This window comes from Meriones unguiculatus, chromosome 11 (assembly GCF_030254825.1).
Source record: "Meriones unguiculatus strain TT.TT164.6M chromosome 11, Bangor_MerUng_6.1, whole genome shotgun sequence".
Lineage (NCBI taxonomy): Eukaryota > Metazoa > Chordata > Mammalia > Rodentia > Muridae > Meriones > Meriones unguiculatus.
The window spans coordinates 91,439,414-91,454,986 of record NC_083359.1 but is presented as its reverse complement, the minus strand read 5'-3'; the positions used below and the strand labels follow the sequence as shown (position 1 = coordinate 91,454,986).

Sequence of the window (15,573 nt, the reverse complement as noted above, 5' to 3'; positions counted from 1 at the left end):
GGGATTTCGGTGTGGTTCATCCAGCCCTAGCACACACCTTTTATACAAGAGCTTTCTGTACACAGGATTTAATAATGTTAACCCTAGGTCAAGAGGCAGAGCAAGAAACCAGCTGACAGAGATTAAAGAGTAGGAGGGACTTTGAGTAGAGGGGTATTTAAGATAGTATGAAGAAGAAAAAGGAGCTTTTTGAGCTTTGGCTCTTTGGGGCTTTAGTCTGGCTTTTTGGGATAGAAAGCCTTTGGCCTTGGGTTTTTTGGCCTTTTCCTCCTGGGCTGTCAGCTGAGCTAGTGAGCCTTTTGGGTTTTTTTCCATCTGACCCTGAGCTGAGAAGGTCAGCTGGGTGCTTTCCCTGCCTCTCTGAGTTAGCAGGTTTTCACCCCATCTCTGAGTCTTTATTGGTAAAATAGAACTGTTGGGATTTTAATTCTTTAAAACAATAGAAGGGAGGTGATTAGGCGGTGAGAACAGAGTTCTTATGATTAGGATCATTGCCTTATAAAAGAAAGCCCCAAAGGTAGTGATTCAGTTGCTTTTGCACATTCTGAACTAAAAGAGAGACAGAAACAACTTAAAGAGGACAGTTTATTTTGGCTCACAGTTTCAGAGGGTCACAGTCCTTCATGACAAGGGAGCACAGCATCATGACTCAGATCCTCGTGGTAAGAGTGTGTGTTCACATCCTATAGGCCAGAACCAGGGGCAGGTACAGCCTTCAAAGGCCTACCCTCGGTGGTTTAATTCTGCCATCAAGGCTCCTTCTGCTAAAAGCTCCACAGCCTTAAAAATTGTGTTGAATCTAGGCACCAAACATTTAAAACTGAGCTGTGAAATAAAATCCTAACGTTCCATTACTGGCCCCAAAGGCTTAGGGCCCTCTCATAAGGTAAAATGCATTCTGTAGTTTAAAAACTTTAAAAACATCTGTAGTTTTAATAAACCCAGCACTGTTTAAGAATCTCGAGTCTCTTTTCTGTTGCTGTGATAATCTGCCATGACCAAGGCAACTTGTAGAAGTTTGGTGGCTCGAATAGGAATGACCCCCATAAACGTATGTGTATGAGTGCTTGGCCTATAGGGAGTGACATTATTAGAAGGTGTGGCCTTGTGGGAGGAACTGTGACACTGTGTGAGCAGGCTTTGAGGTCTCCTATAAGCTCCAGTGTGGCGCACAGTCCCCTTCTGTTGCTTGCAAATCAAGATGTAGAGCTCTCAGCTCCTTCTCCAGGACCAGGTCTGCTGGATGCTGCCGTGCTTCCCAGCATGATGATCATGGATGAAACCTCTGAAACGGTAAGCCAGCCCCAACTAAATGTTTTCCTTTATAAAAATTGCCATGGTCATGGTGTCTCTTCATAGCAATAAAACCCTAACTAAGACAAGAAGGAACAGTTTATTCAAGGCTTATAGTTCTAGAGGAATAAGAGTTCACCAGTACCATGACAGGAAAGCATGACAGCAAGCACCAACCATAGTGGTGAGCCCAGCCATTTCTATATAACAATTCCTAGGCCCGAAAGCTTCTGGCCTCCATACAATCTAATCTTTTGCAAATCTGGAACATCTCATTTAAACCAACACACTCTATTTCCAGCATCGAGGGCATATAGAGACATAATGTGAACCTCAATGGGCCTGGGCAGCCCTGCCTCTGTGGTCCTGATACTTACAGCACACACGTGTTCTCTCTTTGGCCAATTCCACTTGGTGCCTGCAGCTTACAAATGATGCAATAACTTAGTTAGTGTACTCTTTGGTTGATGAATTAGCACACTGCTAATGGCTTTAGTGAATGAAGAATACTTTACCACATTATCCTGAATTGTGTAGAGCTGTGTTCCCACTGTGGCCTCTCTTTGTGCTATTTATTTTGTGTGCTGTAGCCTGAAATAATCTACAAACATATATATGATCATTTTAGACAAATACAAAGAAACAAAGGAATAAGTTCACACTGATGTTAAATAAATTTTAGCATCCTCAAGGATCTTGATTGTCAGCTTGATTGGACCTTGAATCAACTAAGATTCCTGCTTCTGGGGGGTCTGTGAGGAGATTTCCTGGAAGGATCTAAGGTAGAAGACATAAGATCTATGAGTCAATTTTTTTTAAGGCTCTGACTTCTAGTTCACTCATTCAGCCCTCACAGTATGACCCAAAGAAGTTCACTGTGACATTGTTTGTAGTAGTGAAGAGTTAGGAAGCAACCAGGACATTAGGGGAGTACACAGGTGTCACATGGTAGAAGCATGAAGCAGTAAACATGATGTATGCAGAGCAACACGGATGAATTTTTACGCGGAACTAAACAAAACACAACATCTAGGATGCACCATTTATGTAAATTAATAATGATAAACATTACCTAAGATCCAATATGTGACCAGGTAGGAGATGGAGAGATGGTTAAGAGCACCGGCTGCTCTTCCAGGGGACCTAGGTTCAATTCCCAGCACACAGGGTGGCTCACAACCATCTGTAACTCCAGTCCCAGGAGTTACCTGGAACTTGACTACCTGCTCTGGCCTCTGCAGGCAATAGGTAGGCATAGTGCACCCCGACACGTGCAGACAAAACACACATACACCTAGAAAAGTAGGATATATACACACAAACATACATACGCATATAGAGGAACACACTTTAAACATTATGCAGCGGGTGAATGTGTGGGGAGAAGAATGCTGGTGTGGATAACAGCAGGAAAATAAGGAAATAAGAGAAGAGACTGACAGACTGAAGGCGAGAGTCTTTCCTGAACAGCATCTGGCTCCCTAAGGAGAGATGGACCTGAGAACAGATTTTGGAGCGAGGTCCCTCTTCAAGCTCCCCTGGGGTTTCTGTCTCTTCAGTTTCCTCACATGTAAAACAGACTGTAGTGCTTGTTTTAAAATGCTGTTTTATTTGCAGTATTTATGCCTCTAGCTCCCTTTCACAAACCCTTTAACCGTAGGTAAGAAAGAGAGAAGGTTAGTGGGTTGAGAGGGAGCAGACCTCTTTATTTCTCCCAGCCGTTCAGGGTTGATAGATTCTTTGCGGGGCTAAACCAACCTCATCAACAAACTCAGCAAGCATTCTCCTCCGGCTCTCTCCTCCAAGGAGCTGCACCCCGAAGCATCTTCCCAGTGTCTCTCCAAAATGCCACACCTCCATCTCTGGTCTCTCCAAACTGCCACACCTTCTCTTTCTGGACTCTCCTAAGGATGTACCTCAGAGCCCTAGACCACGCCCCTATCCGTGCTACCATGAGGCAGGCCTTTATCAGCTGGCAAACATCATGCCCTGCAGGAGGCAATTATCAGCTGTGGGACATAAAGCCCAAACTAAAACCCCATACTTGGGATTAAAACAAAAACCTACTTACATAATGTAACTGAGTTGTTAAAGAAACCATACGTTTCATGACACAGAACTAGTAACAATTCCTCCCTCAAGATCCCCTGTGAGGAATGAGTGATGTAATTTTCCCTATCTGTGAAGCATTGATGTGATACCCGCCACACATTGGTGCATTTACTATAAGGGAGCTATTCTCACTGTCCCACATCACCCTAAGAACACTCTACTTACCACAGTCCTAATCAGATGATGGCCAGGAAGTTCTGTTGCGACAGACTTCAAAGAATTAAAAGAGTTACTCAAACCCAGTGGGCTGAGGAAAAGAGGAACACATTATCCCCCTTTCGCATTTGAGACTGGGCAGGATAGCAAGGCCCTTGAAAACGAAAAACAAAATTCTGAATAACAATGATTTCCAAGCTTGTCTGTATACTAAAGGACTTGCCAATGTGCAAAGAAGCGAAGAATTAAAATCCTTATGGGAAAGGTCTTGGATAGAGAAAAAGACTCCCTTTCAAGAAATTTGGACAAAAAGGTGGAATAAACAAGTGCTGGGCAGGATGCTTTTCAAGTCAAGTTCTGAGCACTATCTGTGTGGCTAATGAGCTCTGAGGCTGATTCCTATGAATTCAGGAAAGACTACACAGCACGTGAATTTTTGGTGTGATCAGGTTTCTTCTGGAATCCAGTAAAGGGGATGAGACCTTTGTTATGGCTTAGGAGAAACCAAAATCGTCTGCTTGTGTGGGCTCCAGGAACAGGGGGCAGATGTGTGGCGCGAGGCAGTAGACTGTGCAGAAGTCAGACCCTGGGGATTGCTGTGAGGTGGCTGATGTGAGGAGTCCCACGCTGGTTCCAAGATGAGGAGGCCGGGCTCAAGGGAAGCATAGGAGCATTGCCTAACGAGGACATTCATCTCTGCCCTTCGTATCTAGTTCTCTCCCTCCCTGAGCCTTGCTCACCTTATCTGATACTTTCCAGCTTTTCAGACCTACAAAGTAACTCTCTCCCTCCCTCCTTCTCCTCCTCCCCATCAAATCCTCCTCCCAAAGCAAGATCTAAAAGAGAAAGCATAGTTAAAAAGACTGACCATATTTTCCTTAGAGGTGTTTGTACTTTAACACGGAAAAGCACTAAGACATGAGGGAATTCCAAGAGAAAAACTTGGCACGTCAGCAAAATTGGAGGATGCGCTCTTGGAGGGATCTGACCATATCTGCTCAGTGATCTCCTCCCTGCTAGAGTTCCAAGGAAAGCAGGTGTCCTGGTTCCAAACAGCTGTAAATGCGTACAGGACAGAGCCCAGGGAGATATACTATCGGGTTGGAAACTTCATTAAATATTTACATGAAACTCAGGCTCCTCATTGCTCAGGTGGGGTCACCTGAGCAGGAGAGCCAGAGCAGAGAGGTCGGATTTGAGAAGCCTCTTGGGGCTTGCAGTGACTTCTTCTCCAGGCCACAAGCCCTGGGGACTAGGACATGGCTGGGGAGGGGGATTAGGGCCTGGTGGAAGGAAAGAAGAAAGGAACACGTGAGTGGGGATACTATAAGGTGAGGTCATTGTGGGCTGTGAGGGAGGAAGACTGAGCATTTCAGATTGAAAGAAGGAAGGAAGAGAACCTACATTACACTGCTTTTGACTCGGGAACAACCGGCCAGCAGGGGCATGGCAGGATGCTTGAATCATGCCTTTCTGTCTACTCATTTGTGGGAGGATGTGAGCTCCACTCCAAGGAACCCAACCTTGACCTCTCTAGGCCTTTCACCGAAAGGCCTGTCATGAGGGATTAAGGAGAAACAAGCTAGGCTTTGTGAACGTCAGCAGTGGGGAAAGGACGGAGTGGGAGTGGGATGTTGGTGGCACCTGTTGGAGCCTGAGGATCTGTGTGGCACTCATGCGCTGTAGAAGGCCACAGCTTGACAGGCTGTCGAAGTTGAGGCTGGGCTGAGCTCGGATGTGGCTACAGAGGCAGTAGATGGGACAGTGCCTGGTGCTTGGGATAAGTGTGTGACACACTCAGGTGATGTCCTGCTCTCTGGACGACACCATCTTGAGAAGGTAGGATTGGGCAGAAGAAGCAACACTGCCTCCTAGTTCTCCATGTCAGCTACTAGCTGCTTCTCTCTCTCTCTCTCTCTCTCTCTCTCTCTCTCTCTGCCCCTCCCCCATGCCAACGTACCCCCAGCCATCTACAACAGCTTCGGGCAGACTCATCATGTGGACGCTTGCAGCCTTTCTGCTTCTGAGTGAGTTGGCAATGAGGTGGTGTTAGCAGGATTTGGGGAGGTGGAGAGTAAGACAGGGCAGGGTGTGGGATGAGAGAGCTGCCGAAGCTCCCTTCAGGTCTCGCTGTCTGCCCTGGAAGAATGAAATGCAGGTAGCTTTCTCAGAGTTAGGTAATGTGGTAATGTAGCATGGAGAAAGGAAAACAGGCTTTGAGACTATTCAGGCTTTCCTGGGATCGAGAGTCTTTCCTGTCACAGAGAACACTCTTCACCCTCTTTCTTCTTTCTTGCAGTTCCAAGCTGTGGGCAAGCTGGTAAGTCTTAGGCATCTTTCATCCAAGTTTTGGTAAGTTCCAATAGGGTAGATGCCCCGGTTCCTGGCTGTTCTGAGATGGCATTTTCCCCCAACACTTCCTCAGTCTTGATGACTAAGTCTTCTTGTGCATGGACACTCAGAAATAGCTTCTGATTAATAGACTCCTTTCCTGGAGGCCTGTGACTGTGGTCTCCTATCGCCGTGATGGGTTCGAGTGTGGGCTGAGTCCCAGAAACTGGTGTTTTCCAAGAATTCCCAACCCTGGGGCTTCATTTTTGGGCAGTCACCTCACCATACTTTCCTTCCTCACACGGCCCTATCCCCGCATCCCCAGCTACTCTGGAGAAGCCTGTATTGTCTCTACACCCACCCTGGACCACCATCTTCAAGGGGGAACGGGTGACCCTACGGTGTGACGGGTACCACCCTCTGCTGCTAGAGCTCCGGCCCATCAACACTCTCTGGTATTTGGGCCACGTCCTCCTGCCTTCCCACAAGAAGAGCATTGAGGTGCAGGCACCAGGGGTGTATCGATGTCAGACAAGGGGAGCACCCGTCAGTGACCCCATCCACCTCTCTGTATCTAACGGTGAGTGTTGGCCCTCCTGAAAAGGGAGACGCCAGGCTATTCCCAAGTGTCCAGAGAAAAACAGGCCACTCAGTCCCACCTTGAGTGCTTGGAATAGTCGGAGGCCTGCAGTAAAGGTTTCCTGGTTCCAAAAGTCCCCCTTGTCCTCCTGCTGAAGCATGAAGCAAATAAATATTGTTAATATATTAAGTAAAGTGACCAGTTTCAGAAAGTCAAAAACTGTACTTTTTCCATACTACTGGGATCCTAACTTTCTTCTCTCTTCTCTGTCTCTCTCTCTCTCTCTCATATGGATGTCACTATGTAGACTAGGTTGGCCTTGAATTACAAGGATTCTTTAGTGTCTGCCTCTTGAATGATGAGGTTAAAGGCAAGCACCACCACACCCAAAGAGGGAGCTTTTGCTTATTTGTTTGTTTGTTTGTTTTGTTTTTTGAGACAGAGTATCACCTTGTAGCCTAGGTGGCTAACCTGGCTGGCCTTGAACTCATGAAGATCTACCTGCCTCTGCCTCCCAAGTGCTGAGATTAAAGGTGTGCCCCTGGATTCTAACTTTTAATGTTTGTGCGTATGTAAATACAGAGATGTGAAAATGTCCTAGTTCATGACATTACATAGGAGACCAAGAAAGGGGAACAGGAGGTGTTGAGAAATGGAGGGGTGAGGTATCAAAAGGTCAGTAAATACACATAGTGAAAGAGGCTATTGGCAGTGGCGGGCACAGGGAAGAGAGAGGAAATGGAGATGAAGGGGAAGAAATAATGAAAATAATTTTTTTTTGCTTGAAAGTTAATTATTTGTGATCTTAAAAAACAAAAAAAGTAGCTGGGCTGGAGAGATGGCTCAGTGGTTGGGAACACTGACTGCTCTTCCAGAGGGACCCAGGTTCAATTCCCAGCACCCACGTGGCAGCTCACAGCTGTCTGCAATAGCTCGACACCCTCACACAGACACACACGCAAGCTAAGCACCCATACACATAAAATAGAAACAAATTACTTTTAAAAAAATGTAAAGTAGCCGGGCATAGTACTCTACACTTGTAATCTCCGGATTGCATTTAGGAGGCTGAGGCAGCAGGATTAACTCAAGTGCGAGGCCTTTCTATTAAGAATGAAACAAGGGAGAAAAGGATGGAGCAGGGGAAGAGAAGGAGGAAAAGGAAATGAAAAGGCAGGTGGAGTGGTTGAACAAAGAATTTAGTAAAACTTTCGTTGTCAGCATGGACACGCGAGCACCTAGGAGTCCATCAAGAAACTAGCTTTCTTGAAATATTCGAAGGGTTTCCAAACAGGCAGGAGGAGACTGGCTGTGATGGTGCATGCCTGTAATCCCAGCACTCAGGATGCAGAGGCAGGAGGAGGACTGCAAATCTGCAGACCGGTCGTGGCTATCCAATGCACAATACGCTGGGCTAAAACAAACAAATTAACTGACTAACAAAACCACCACCAAACCAAAAAAAAAAAAAAAAAAAAAAAAAAAAAAGCTTGAGTAGGAAGAGCAATAATGACTTACACAATTAGCTGCTGCTTCGTGCGGAAGATTAATGAGCTTACCTGGGCAGATGGTCATTTTTATTAAGCCTTTAAAGAACACCGGGCAATGTTTACATCAGCGTTTAACGCTTCCGGAGGTCTCCTGTCTGAGATTATTAAGGTGGAAACAGGGGTGCCCGCAGCACAGAAACGGTGACTAGGCCTCGCAAAGTTTTGTGGAGACAGGGTGTCCACGCTCAGGCACACCTTGACTTTCAAACCTCCCGCTCCATCTTTCCAAGTACTGGGTTACAGGTGTGCATCAGCATACCTGGCCCGCAGGATTCTGTTTTTGGTGTGTAATATACCTAAAACAGAGGCTGGAGAGAGAGCTCAGCGGTTGAGAATGAATAACGCTCCTGGACATACCTGGAGTTGGGTTCTTGGCACTCACATCAGGCCATAACCACCTGGAACTCCATTTCCGGAGAATGTGAGGTCTCCTGCTGGTCTCCTCTGACACCCGCACCTCTTCTCACTAGGACACAAAGACACTGGCCTATACACCTAATTCCGAATGAATGAATGCATGCATGCATGCATGAATGAATGAATATTTAAAAAATTTATAATACCTAAAATGACATCTAGGCTGTGCTAAGGATAGTAAGTGCGATGATGATAATGACTGTGGTGGTGACGGTGGTGGTGACTGGGACCTACAGGGGACACCTAGGGCTGTTCTCAGAGAAGTTTCCTTCAGCAGATAAAGCCTGAATACAGGCACACAGAGCAAGTAGGCCTCGATTTAAGCCAAGAAGCAGGGCCTTTTGGGTTTGGAAAATAGCTTCACAAGGGCTCTGGGCTCTATAAAGGGCCAGTTTTCTGAACACCTCAGTGTGGCTAGGCCTAGCTTGTATTGAATGAAAGGTGGGAGGGGTTATGAGGGGCGGGGTCAGGAAAGCCTTGAGGTCATAGGTTGATTTTGACAAGGGGGCTCTTTGAGGCTGGCACCAAATCTGAGGCATTCTTTGCCTCCCCGGTGGTATTTTCCTTCCTCCGGTTCAGTTTTCTGCATCGCGAGGGTCCCAGGTGCTACTCGCCAAACCAGGAAATAGGAAAGGGCTTTGGTGGCCAGGGGAGTCCAAACAGTCGTGGGTGTTGGACGGGGTGGGGTGGGGTGGAATGGTGGGGGTCCTATAGGGAGGCTGAGTAGGAGCAGGATTTTCTTGGTTTGGTTTGGGTTTTTGTGCTGTTGTTTGAGATTGGAACTCGCTTCGTATTCCATCCAGGCCGGCCTGGAATTCACAGAGATCCTCCTGCCTCTGCTTCCCCACTGCTGGGGCTAAAGGCGTGCGCCACCAGAGCTGGGTTTTCTGCTCAGTAAACGGTGTCTGCGGTGGGGGGCGGGGGGGGGTGTCGGTCTGTTGCAGACTGGCTAATTCTGCAAGTGCCCTATGCCCCGGTGTTCGAGGGCGAGCCCCTGGTGATGCGCTGCCGCGGCTGGTACGACAAAGTCGTCTACAAGCTCCACTATTACCACGACGGCCAGGCTGTGAGGTACTTCCACTCCAGCACTAACTACACGGTGCTGCAGGCGCGAGCCAGCGACAGCGGCCACTACCAGTGCTCAGGCACCATGCGCATCCCGGTGGAGAGCGCGCCCATGTTCTCCTCCAAGGTGGCTGTGACCGTGCAAGGTGGGAGAGACAGACGACGGCTGGGAAGTTCTAGGGCCGGGGTCGGAAGGGGAAAGAGGAGGCTCGATCCTGCAGCCTGCTTTGTAGGCTGCTGTCCCTTCCCTAGGACAGGCAATCCGGGTCTCTAGTTAGGAATCCCGCTTGGGAGCGATGAGGTCTTGTCCTGTTTGGAGGGTGCGCTGCGCTACTACGAAGAGGGGAGGCAGCTGTCCCCTTCAAGCCTAGAGAACCCAGCTAGGACATAACCTGTAGCACTTGTCAGGATTCTGCCCGCTTTCAGACTGGCTCCATCCTCCCCTCCCTCCTTGGCCTGCCCCTCCCCGCCCCACACTTTTTCTTTCCCGAGGAGGAGGAGGAGGAGGAGGGGGGGGGGAGGAGGAGGAGGAGGAGGAGGAGGAGGAGGAGGGGAAAGGAGGAGGAAGAGGAGGAGGGGGAGGGGAGGAGGAGGAGGAAGAGGGGAAGGGAGGGAGGGAGGGAGGAGGGAGACCCCGGGCGGTGGGCGGTGGACAGGTCCACGGGATGGTTGGTGGGGTCGCCCTCCCCCGCGCGGGCTCAGCGAGCCCCCCTCCCCCGGCCTCCGGGCCGCCCTCCCCGCAGAGCTGTTCCAGACGCCGGTGCTGCGGACGCTGAGCCCGCAGGAGGCGCGCGGCCGCGTGGTGCTGCGCTGCGAGACGCGCCTGCACGCGCAGAAGCGGGACACGCCGCTGCAGTTCGCCTTCTACAAGTACAGCCGGCCGGTGCGCCGCTTCGACTGGGGCTCCGACTACACGGTCCCCGAGCCCGAGGCCGCCGAACTCGAATCGTACTGGTGCGAGGCGGCCACCGCCACCCGCAGCGTGCGGAAACGCAGCCCGTGGCTGCAGCTCCCCGGGCGGGGTGAGTGACAGTTCATCCCCGCGGCCCCCTGTATCCCTCGGTCCTCGCGCAGCCTCCTCCTCCTCCCCCCCCCGTCCTCCCCTCTGTCCTCCGCCAGCTCCCGCTAGGGGAAGTCGCGGGTGACCAGGCGTGTTGGGTTGCAGGCTCTGTCCCGGATCTGGCCCCCACCCCCGCGCCAGCCCCCCAGGCTGCAGCCTTGGCGCCCGGGGACCAGCCGCTTTCCTTCCGGAAGACCCCGGCGTCCAGATCCGCGCCGTCCGTCACTTCCGTCCCGAACAGCACCCTCTCGGGGCTGCAGTTCCCCGCGGGCCACGTCGCCACTGCCGGGCCACAGGCCTGCGCGCCTCTGCCCACATCCGCGGAACAGTCGCGCGAGGCGGCTCTGCAGCCCAAGGTGGACCTCCTGCTTCGCGAGATGCAGCAGCTCAGAGGCCTTCTGAGCCGCGTGGTCCTGGGGTTCAAGGACCCACAGACCCTCCGCAAGTTTACGGAGACCGCCGAGACACCCAGTTCTCACGTCACTCTGAGCCCCGGAACCCCAGAGACCACTGTGGTGGAGGGCCGAGCGGACAGCTAGCGTCCTCTCTCCAGGCTGGGTTCCTCCCGGACCTCTCCTGCTCTAACTCTAGCAAACCAGAGCCACATCTGTCAGTCACCCCTCGTGTTGCTGTGCTGTTTGCTTTATTACTTATTTAAGCAAAGACCCTGAAGTGTGGTGCTGTGGGTTTCCACTTTACTAGACAGCCTGTGGGCGACTTTGACCTTGCACAATAGTTTCTGAGATCAAACATCCTCTCTCCTGTGTTCCTTCTTCTGTAACCCAGTAGAAGCAGACAGCTGTTGTCTACTTTTCCAGTGTAGATGTGGGAGTTTTTTGTTGTTTGTTTGGGGTTTTTTTGGTAATTGAAATTGAGTTTAATGAGCACTTTAGAACATTTTAGGGTCAAGTTGTAATTAATCATAATGGATTTAATCTCATATTAAAACGGCTTTCAAAATCCTATTAACTAATGAGTCCATATCTTCAAAATCCCAAGTACGATTTCAACCTAGGGAACAGTCTTAGTGTGGGCTTCTCGTTTCTGGCTTTAGGAAGCAGGGACCCTGTGCCAGACGCACGCAGAGGCACCCTTGGCCCCCATGTAGCCAGACAGAGCCCCTCTGAAGCAGCTGAGCATCTGCCCCACGCACCTTACTGGAAATAGCCTTACTCTGTTCAAGATCACAGCCTCCTCACTTACGCTTCACAGGAAAGGCTGAGAACCAGCAGCAGCGCCACCCTCCCATCCTTCAATCTGCTTCAGTAACATGAGGGTTCCCATTTCCCTCTGAGCAATTAGTCACAATGATATGCTTTTACATTGTTATTAGTGTGTGTGTGTGTGTGTGTGTGTGTGTGTGTGTGTGTACTTTGCCCAAGAGTACCCACTGCAGTTCCCTTGTGGAAGTCAGAGGACACTTGCCTAATTCTAAGGAGTGTTCAGATCCCTGGATTAGTTACTTGATTACAAGTGTCACTGAGACTCCATTTTCCAACTTTCCAATGCAGGCTCCTTCAGGGAAGCCTTTCCAGAGTCCTTCTGATTTTGTTACTCTAAGTTGTTTACCATCCCTGTTCTAGACAGGAAGCGGCTACCATCAGTGCCAAGAAGCTTAGTAATCAAAATACCCAGGCCATATAATAATAAGATGAGGAGGAGGAGGAGGAAGAGGAGGATATACATTTTTAATGTTCTGGGCATGGGGGTGCATGCTTTCAATCCCAGTGAGGCAGAAGCAGGCAGATCTCTGAGAGTTCAAGGCCAGCCTGTTCTACATAGTGAGACTGATCTCAAAAACAAAACAAACAGACAGAAAGAAAAAACACCGCACACACACACACACCCAAAGTAAATGAGGTGGTCAGAGACCAATGTGCCAGCTTTTCCTTCAGTATATTTTGTTGGCAACCTCAACATTCATATTCCCATCTTGCCATTTTCCTCATTTAGAGTTAGTGATGGAAGGAGAGAGTAAGGAGGATGGAGAATATTTTGGCAAATTTTAAATTAATCACAGCCCATCTTACGCTGTGTGGAAGAGGAAAATGTTTGCCATGTCCTCTCCCCAAACTCTCACATGGGAGGGAAGGAGGAAGATCACTCCCTTTGGTGTCTGTTATGATCTCTCAGAAGTGCCTGCACCAAGGAAATACAGCCTCGGCCTCTTCAACTTCTGTTTCCTTTTCCTTTCTACCACACATTCCAAGACACAGAGGCCAGCCCTCCCAGGGCATCATGGAGTCTGAACACAGCTGATACCTGGGGAGGAAGCTGCTTTCTCTTCGGCCCTCTGATCACTTCTGCATCTTAAATTCAGGACTCAAGCTCTAAATCTGCCACTTCCCATATCAGATAGTCGTGGTCATGGAGCCCAAATGTGTTCAACTAGATGGCAAAAAGGATTCCGTCATATCATCTCAGACTTTGTGTGTCTGTCCTTCCTCGGTGCTTCTCATCTTTATGGAAATCCATTATTCCTCATCATATTCTACATTACTTTGTGTGTGAGAGGAGAGAGAGAGAGAGTTTGAACTAGATCTTTTAGGTTAAAGTGCAAGTTTGAAGCTTCCAACCTACTCTCAGCCACACTGAGTCCTTGTTCCTTCCCTAACACGTTGCCATCTTTCATGCCGCTAGACTAGGCCTTTGATGTTTGCCGAATCCTCTCTGGGAGGGTTGTGCAGGCCTGAGCTTCTGAGTTTCTCCATTTGCAAAATGAGGACAATAATAGCAACTTTACTGGATCAGACAAAGAAATATGTTCTTTAATTATCAGGAGTGTTCAGGCAGAGGATGCTTCAATACTTACGAGCCCAAGAGCGATGGTGTTCCAGAAATTATAGAGAAACTTCTGTCAGTCCCTATAGGTCAACTGTTAGACTGTTTCTAAGCTTTTGCTCTTTTAAATTGTGCTGCAGTGAATGTCTTAGCACCTCTGGGATACACACACACACACACAAACTTTTTTGTTTGTTTGTTTTGGATTTGGTTTGAGACAGTGTCTCTCTTTGTAACCCAAAGGGCCTGGTACTCAGAATAATGCCCGGGCTTCCCTCCAAATCCCTGACCCTCTTGTCTCCGCCTTCTTGGTGCTGGGATTACATGCATACATCACCTAGCCTGCTTATCATGGTTGTTGGTTCTTGTCATAAGGAGTTTGCCTACAAGCCTTGTCTGTTTCTGGAATTTGAAACAAGCTTGGCAGGAGAAGTTACTCAGTGAGAGATGAAAATAGAGTCAGTTAGGGCAATGAATGCTTCCCTATTCTTCAGAAGGGCTCAAAGGGAAGGGGCAATTTCAAAGAAACCCAGATACAATGTGCTTAGGCTCATAAGTTTCTTCAAATAAAGGATTCCTTCCCCTCCTCCAACTGCTTGTCAAGAGTTTCAGCTGTTTCTAACTTAGAATTTCGTCTTCATCCTGCCTTTCCCTAACGCCCCAGTCTGTGTTTGACTGATGATATGAGACCCACAATTGGCGACAGTTCTTCAGATGGGTGAGTCTGAGAGGAATAAAACACGAGGGCAAAATTTTATTTTTAGTTTTTACAATTAAGCAGCTACACTTGTGACGGGATGTAAACAGTGATATTTCACTGAAGCTAGCTCATCATTTGCAGATTCTAGAAAGGAAATGGTCGAAATCACAAGGACACAGAGCAGGAGTGGGATATGGAAGGAGAGAAGATTTGTGAAGAGATTATTATTATTATTATTATTATTATTATTTGCCACAATTTCTTCCTCACACAGAAGAAGTACAGGAAACAGGCTATCTCCTCCTCAAATCCTAATGAAAAAGAACCCAGGAAGCGGACCTGATCTAGGCTCAAGAAAGCTAAAGGCTATGGGTCAGAAAAGCTTCTTTGGGAATCAGCGCATAAGACAGAACATCCTGGAGCTCTGTGATCACTGCAGAGAGAGAAATGTATGTCTTGATTCTTTTGCAATAAGCCCCCAGGATGGGCAGAAAAAGGCACCAAAGACCTGGTGCCTTGATTCTTAGGCGCTGCAGGAAATGTGCAAGCAAGCATCTGGAAGACAGATGCATCCTTAAGCCAGTAAGAAAATATTTATCAGCAGTAAAAATTGCCAAAACATCCACGAGTATCCCTAAGACGAGTTGGTGTCTGCCGTGTGCCAAGCTCAGAAGCAGGAAGTCACCCATCCTATTTGCTGGCCTACCCATTCTCCTCTTTACCTTCGTCCCTCCTGGCTTCTTTTAACCTTTATTAAAAAGATATTTTCTTCTTTCTCTCTTTCCTCCTTCCTTCTTTCCCTCTCTCTCCTTCCCTCTCTCCCTCCTTCCTTCCTCCTTCCTTCCTCTTCCTCCTTTTATGAGGCAAGGTGCAGTAGTGACTTTTTTGTGCTGTGACAAGGCACCATGACGAAGGCACTTTATGGAAGTTTGTTTGACCTTGTTGTTCAAGCGTCCATGATGGCTGGAACAACACGGCAGCAGGCAGCAGACATGGCAAACTGGGGCAGCGAGCTGAGCTCATGCATTTTCAAGTTCAAGCACCAAGCAGAAAGAGCGAAATAGAAAAGACGGAGGTCTTTAACCGGTCAAAGCCTGCCTCCAGTGAGCTACTTCCTCCAACAGGGATGAACTTGCTAACAGTGCCACCAGCTGGGCCTGTGGGCAAAGTTTTCTTTCAAACCGTTATACAAGGTCCCTCTCTAGCCCTGGGTGGCCTAGGATTCACTGTATAGAGTCAATGCTATCCTGAGTCACATAGCAAGAGCCTATCTCAAACAAACTCGCTTCTTCTCGCCAAAGAAAAGACATTTCGGGTCTGTTCAACCAGAGATGTAATGGTTAGTTGCCATTGAGCCATATCTTGCCTTTTAAATGCCATCGCTCAGTGAATTACCAACCTGCCTCATAGTTCTAAGATCCAGCTCATAATTCTCCCTTGCCCTTGTCCATAGAACTGTTGAAAGCACATGGAAGGGCTGGAGAGATGGTTCAGCAGTTAGGAGCACTGGCTCTTTCAGAAGACCCCC

The 15,573-nt window shown here is 48.6% G+C and overlaps 1 protein-coding gene and 1 long non-coding RNA gene across 4 annotated transcripts; one reads left to right on the top strand and one right to left on the bottom strand.

Annotated features, from left to right (window-relative positions):
- Nucleotides 1-567: 567 nt before the first annotated feature.
- LOC132646394 (uncharacterized) lies at nt 568-6,953 on the bottom strand. Of its 2 annotated transcripts, XR_009584637.1 has the most exons (3): nt 6,552-6,953; nt 3,052-3,282; nt 568-2,070 (listed from the first exon to the last, which is right to left on the bottom strand). It is a non-coding gene; the product is annotated as an uncharacterized LOC132646394 (long non-coding RNA). The 2 variants fall into 2 exon arrangements; XR_009584636.1 differs by lacking the exon at nt 6,552-6,953 and having other exon boundaries at nt 3,052-4,887.
- Nucleotides 4,808-11,529, top strand: Fcrlb (Fc receptor like B). 2 transcript variants are annotated; one of them, XM_060364653.1, is made up of 7 exons: nt 4,808-4,892; nt 5,528-5,588; nt 5,861-5,881; nt 6,218-6,472; nt 9,384-9,650; nt 10,248-10,526; nt 10,670-11,529. In XM_060364653.1, exons 2-7 carry the CDS (start codon nt 5,558-5,560, stop codon nt 11,101-11,103), a joined length of 1,287 nt encoding a protein of 428 aa, XP_060220636.1. In that variant the 5' UTR covers nt 4,808-4,892; nt 5,528-5,557; the 3' UTR covers nt 11,104-11,529. The 2 variants fall into 2 exon arrangements, with proteins under 2 accessions (XP_060220636.1, XP_021502784.1); XM_021647109.2 differs by lacking the exon at nt 4,808-4,892 and adding an exon at nt 5,262-5,400.
- The last annotated feature ends 4,044 nt before the right edge of the window (nt 11,530-15,573 follow it).

What these genes read in the sequence shown, in the direction of transcription:
- Fcrlb (XM_060364653.1), top strand. Translation starts at nt 5,558, where the DNA reads ATGTGGACGCTTGCAGCCTTTCTGCTTCTGA. An exon ending in TGCAGCCTTTCTGCTTCTGA is followed by an intron (nt 5,589 to 5,860) that starts GTGAGTTGGCAA and finishes TCTTTCTTGCAG; the next exon opens with TTCCAAGCTGTGGGCAAGCT. An exon ending in GGTGGCTGTGACCGTGCAAG is followed by an intron (nt 9,651 to 10,247) that starts GTGGGAGAGACA and finishes CCCTCCCCGCAG; the next exon opens with AGCTGTTCCAGACGCCGGTG.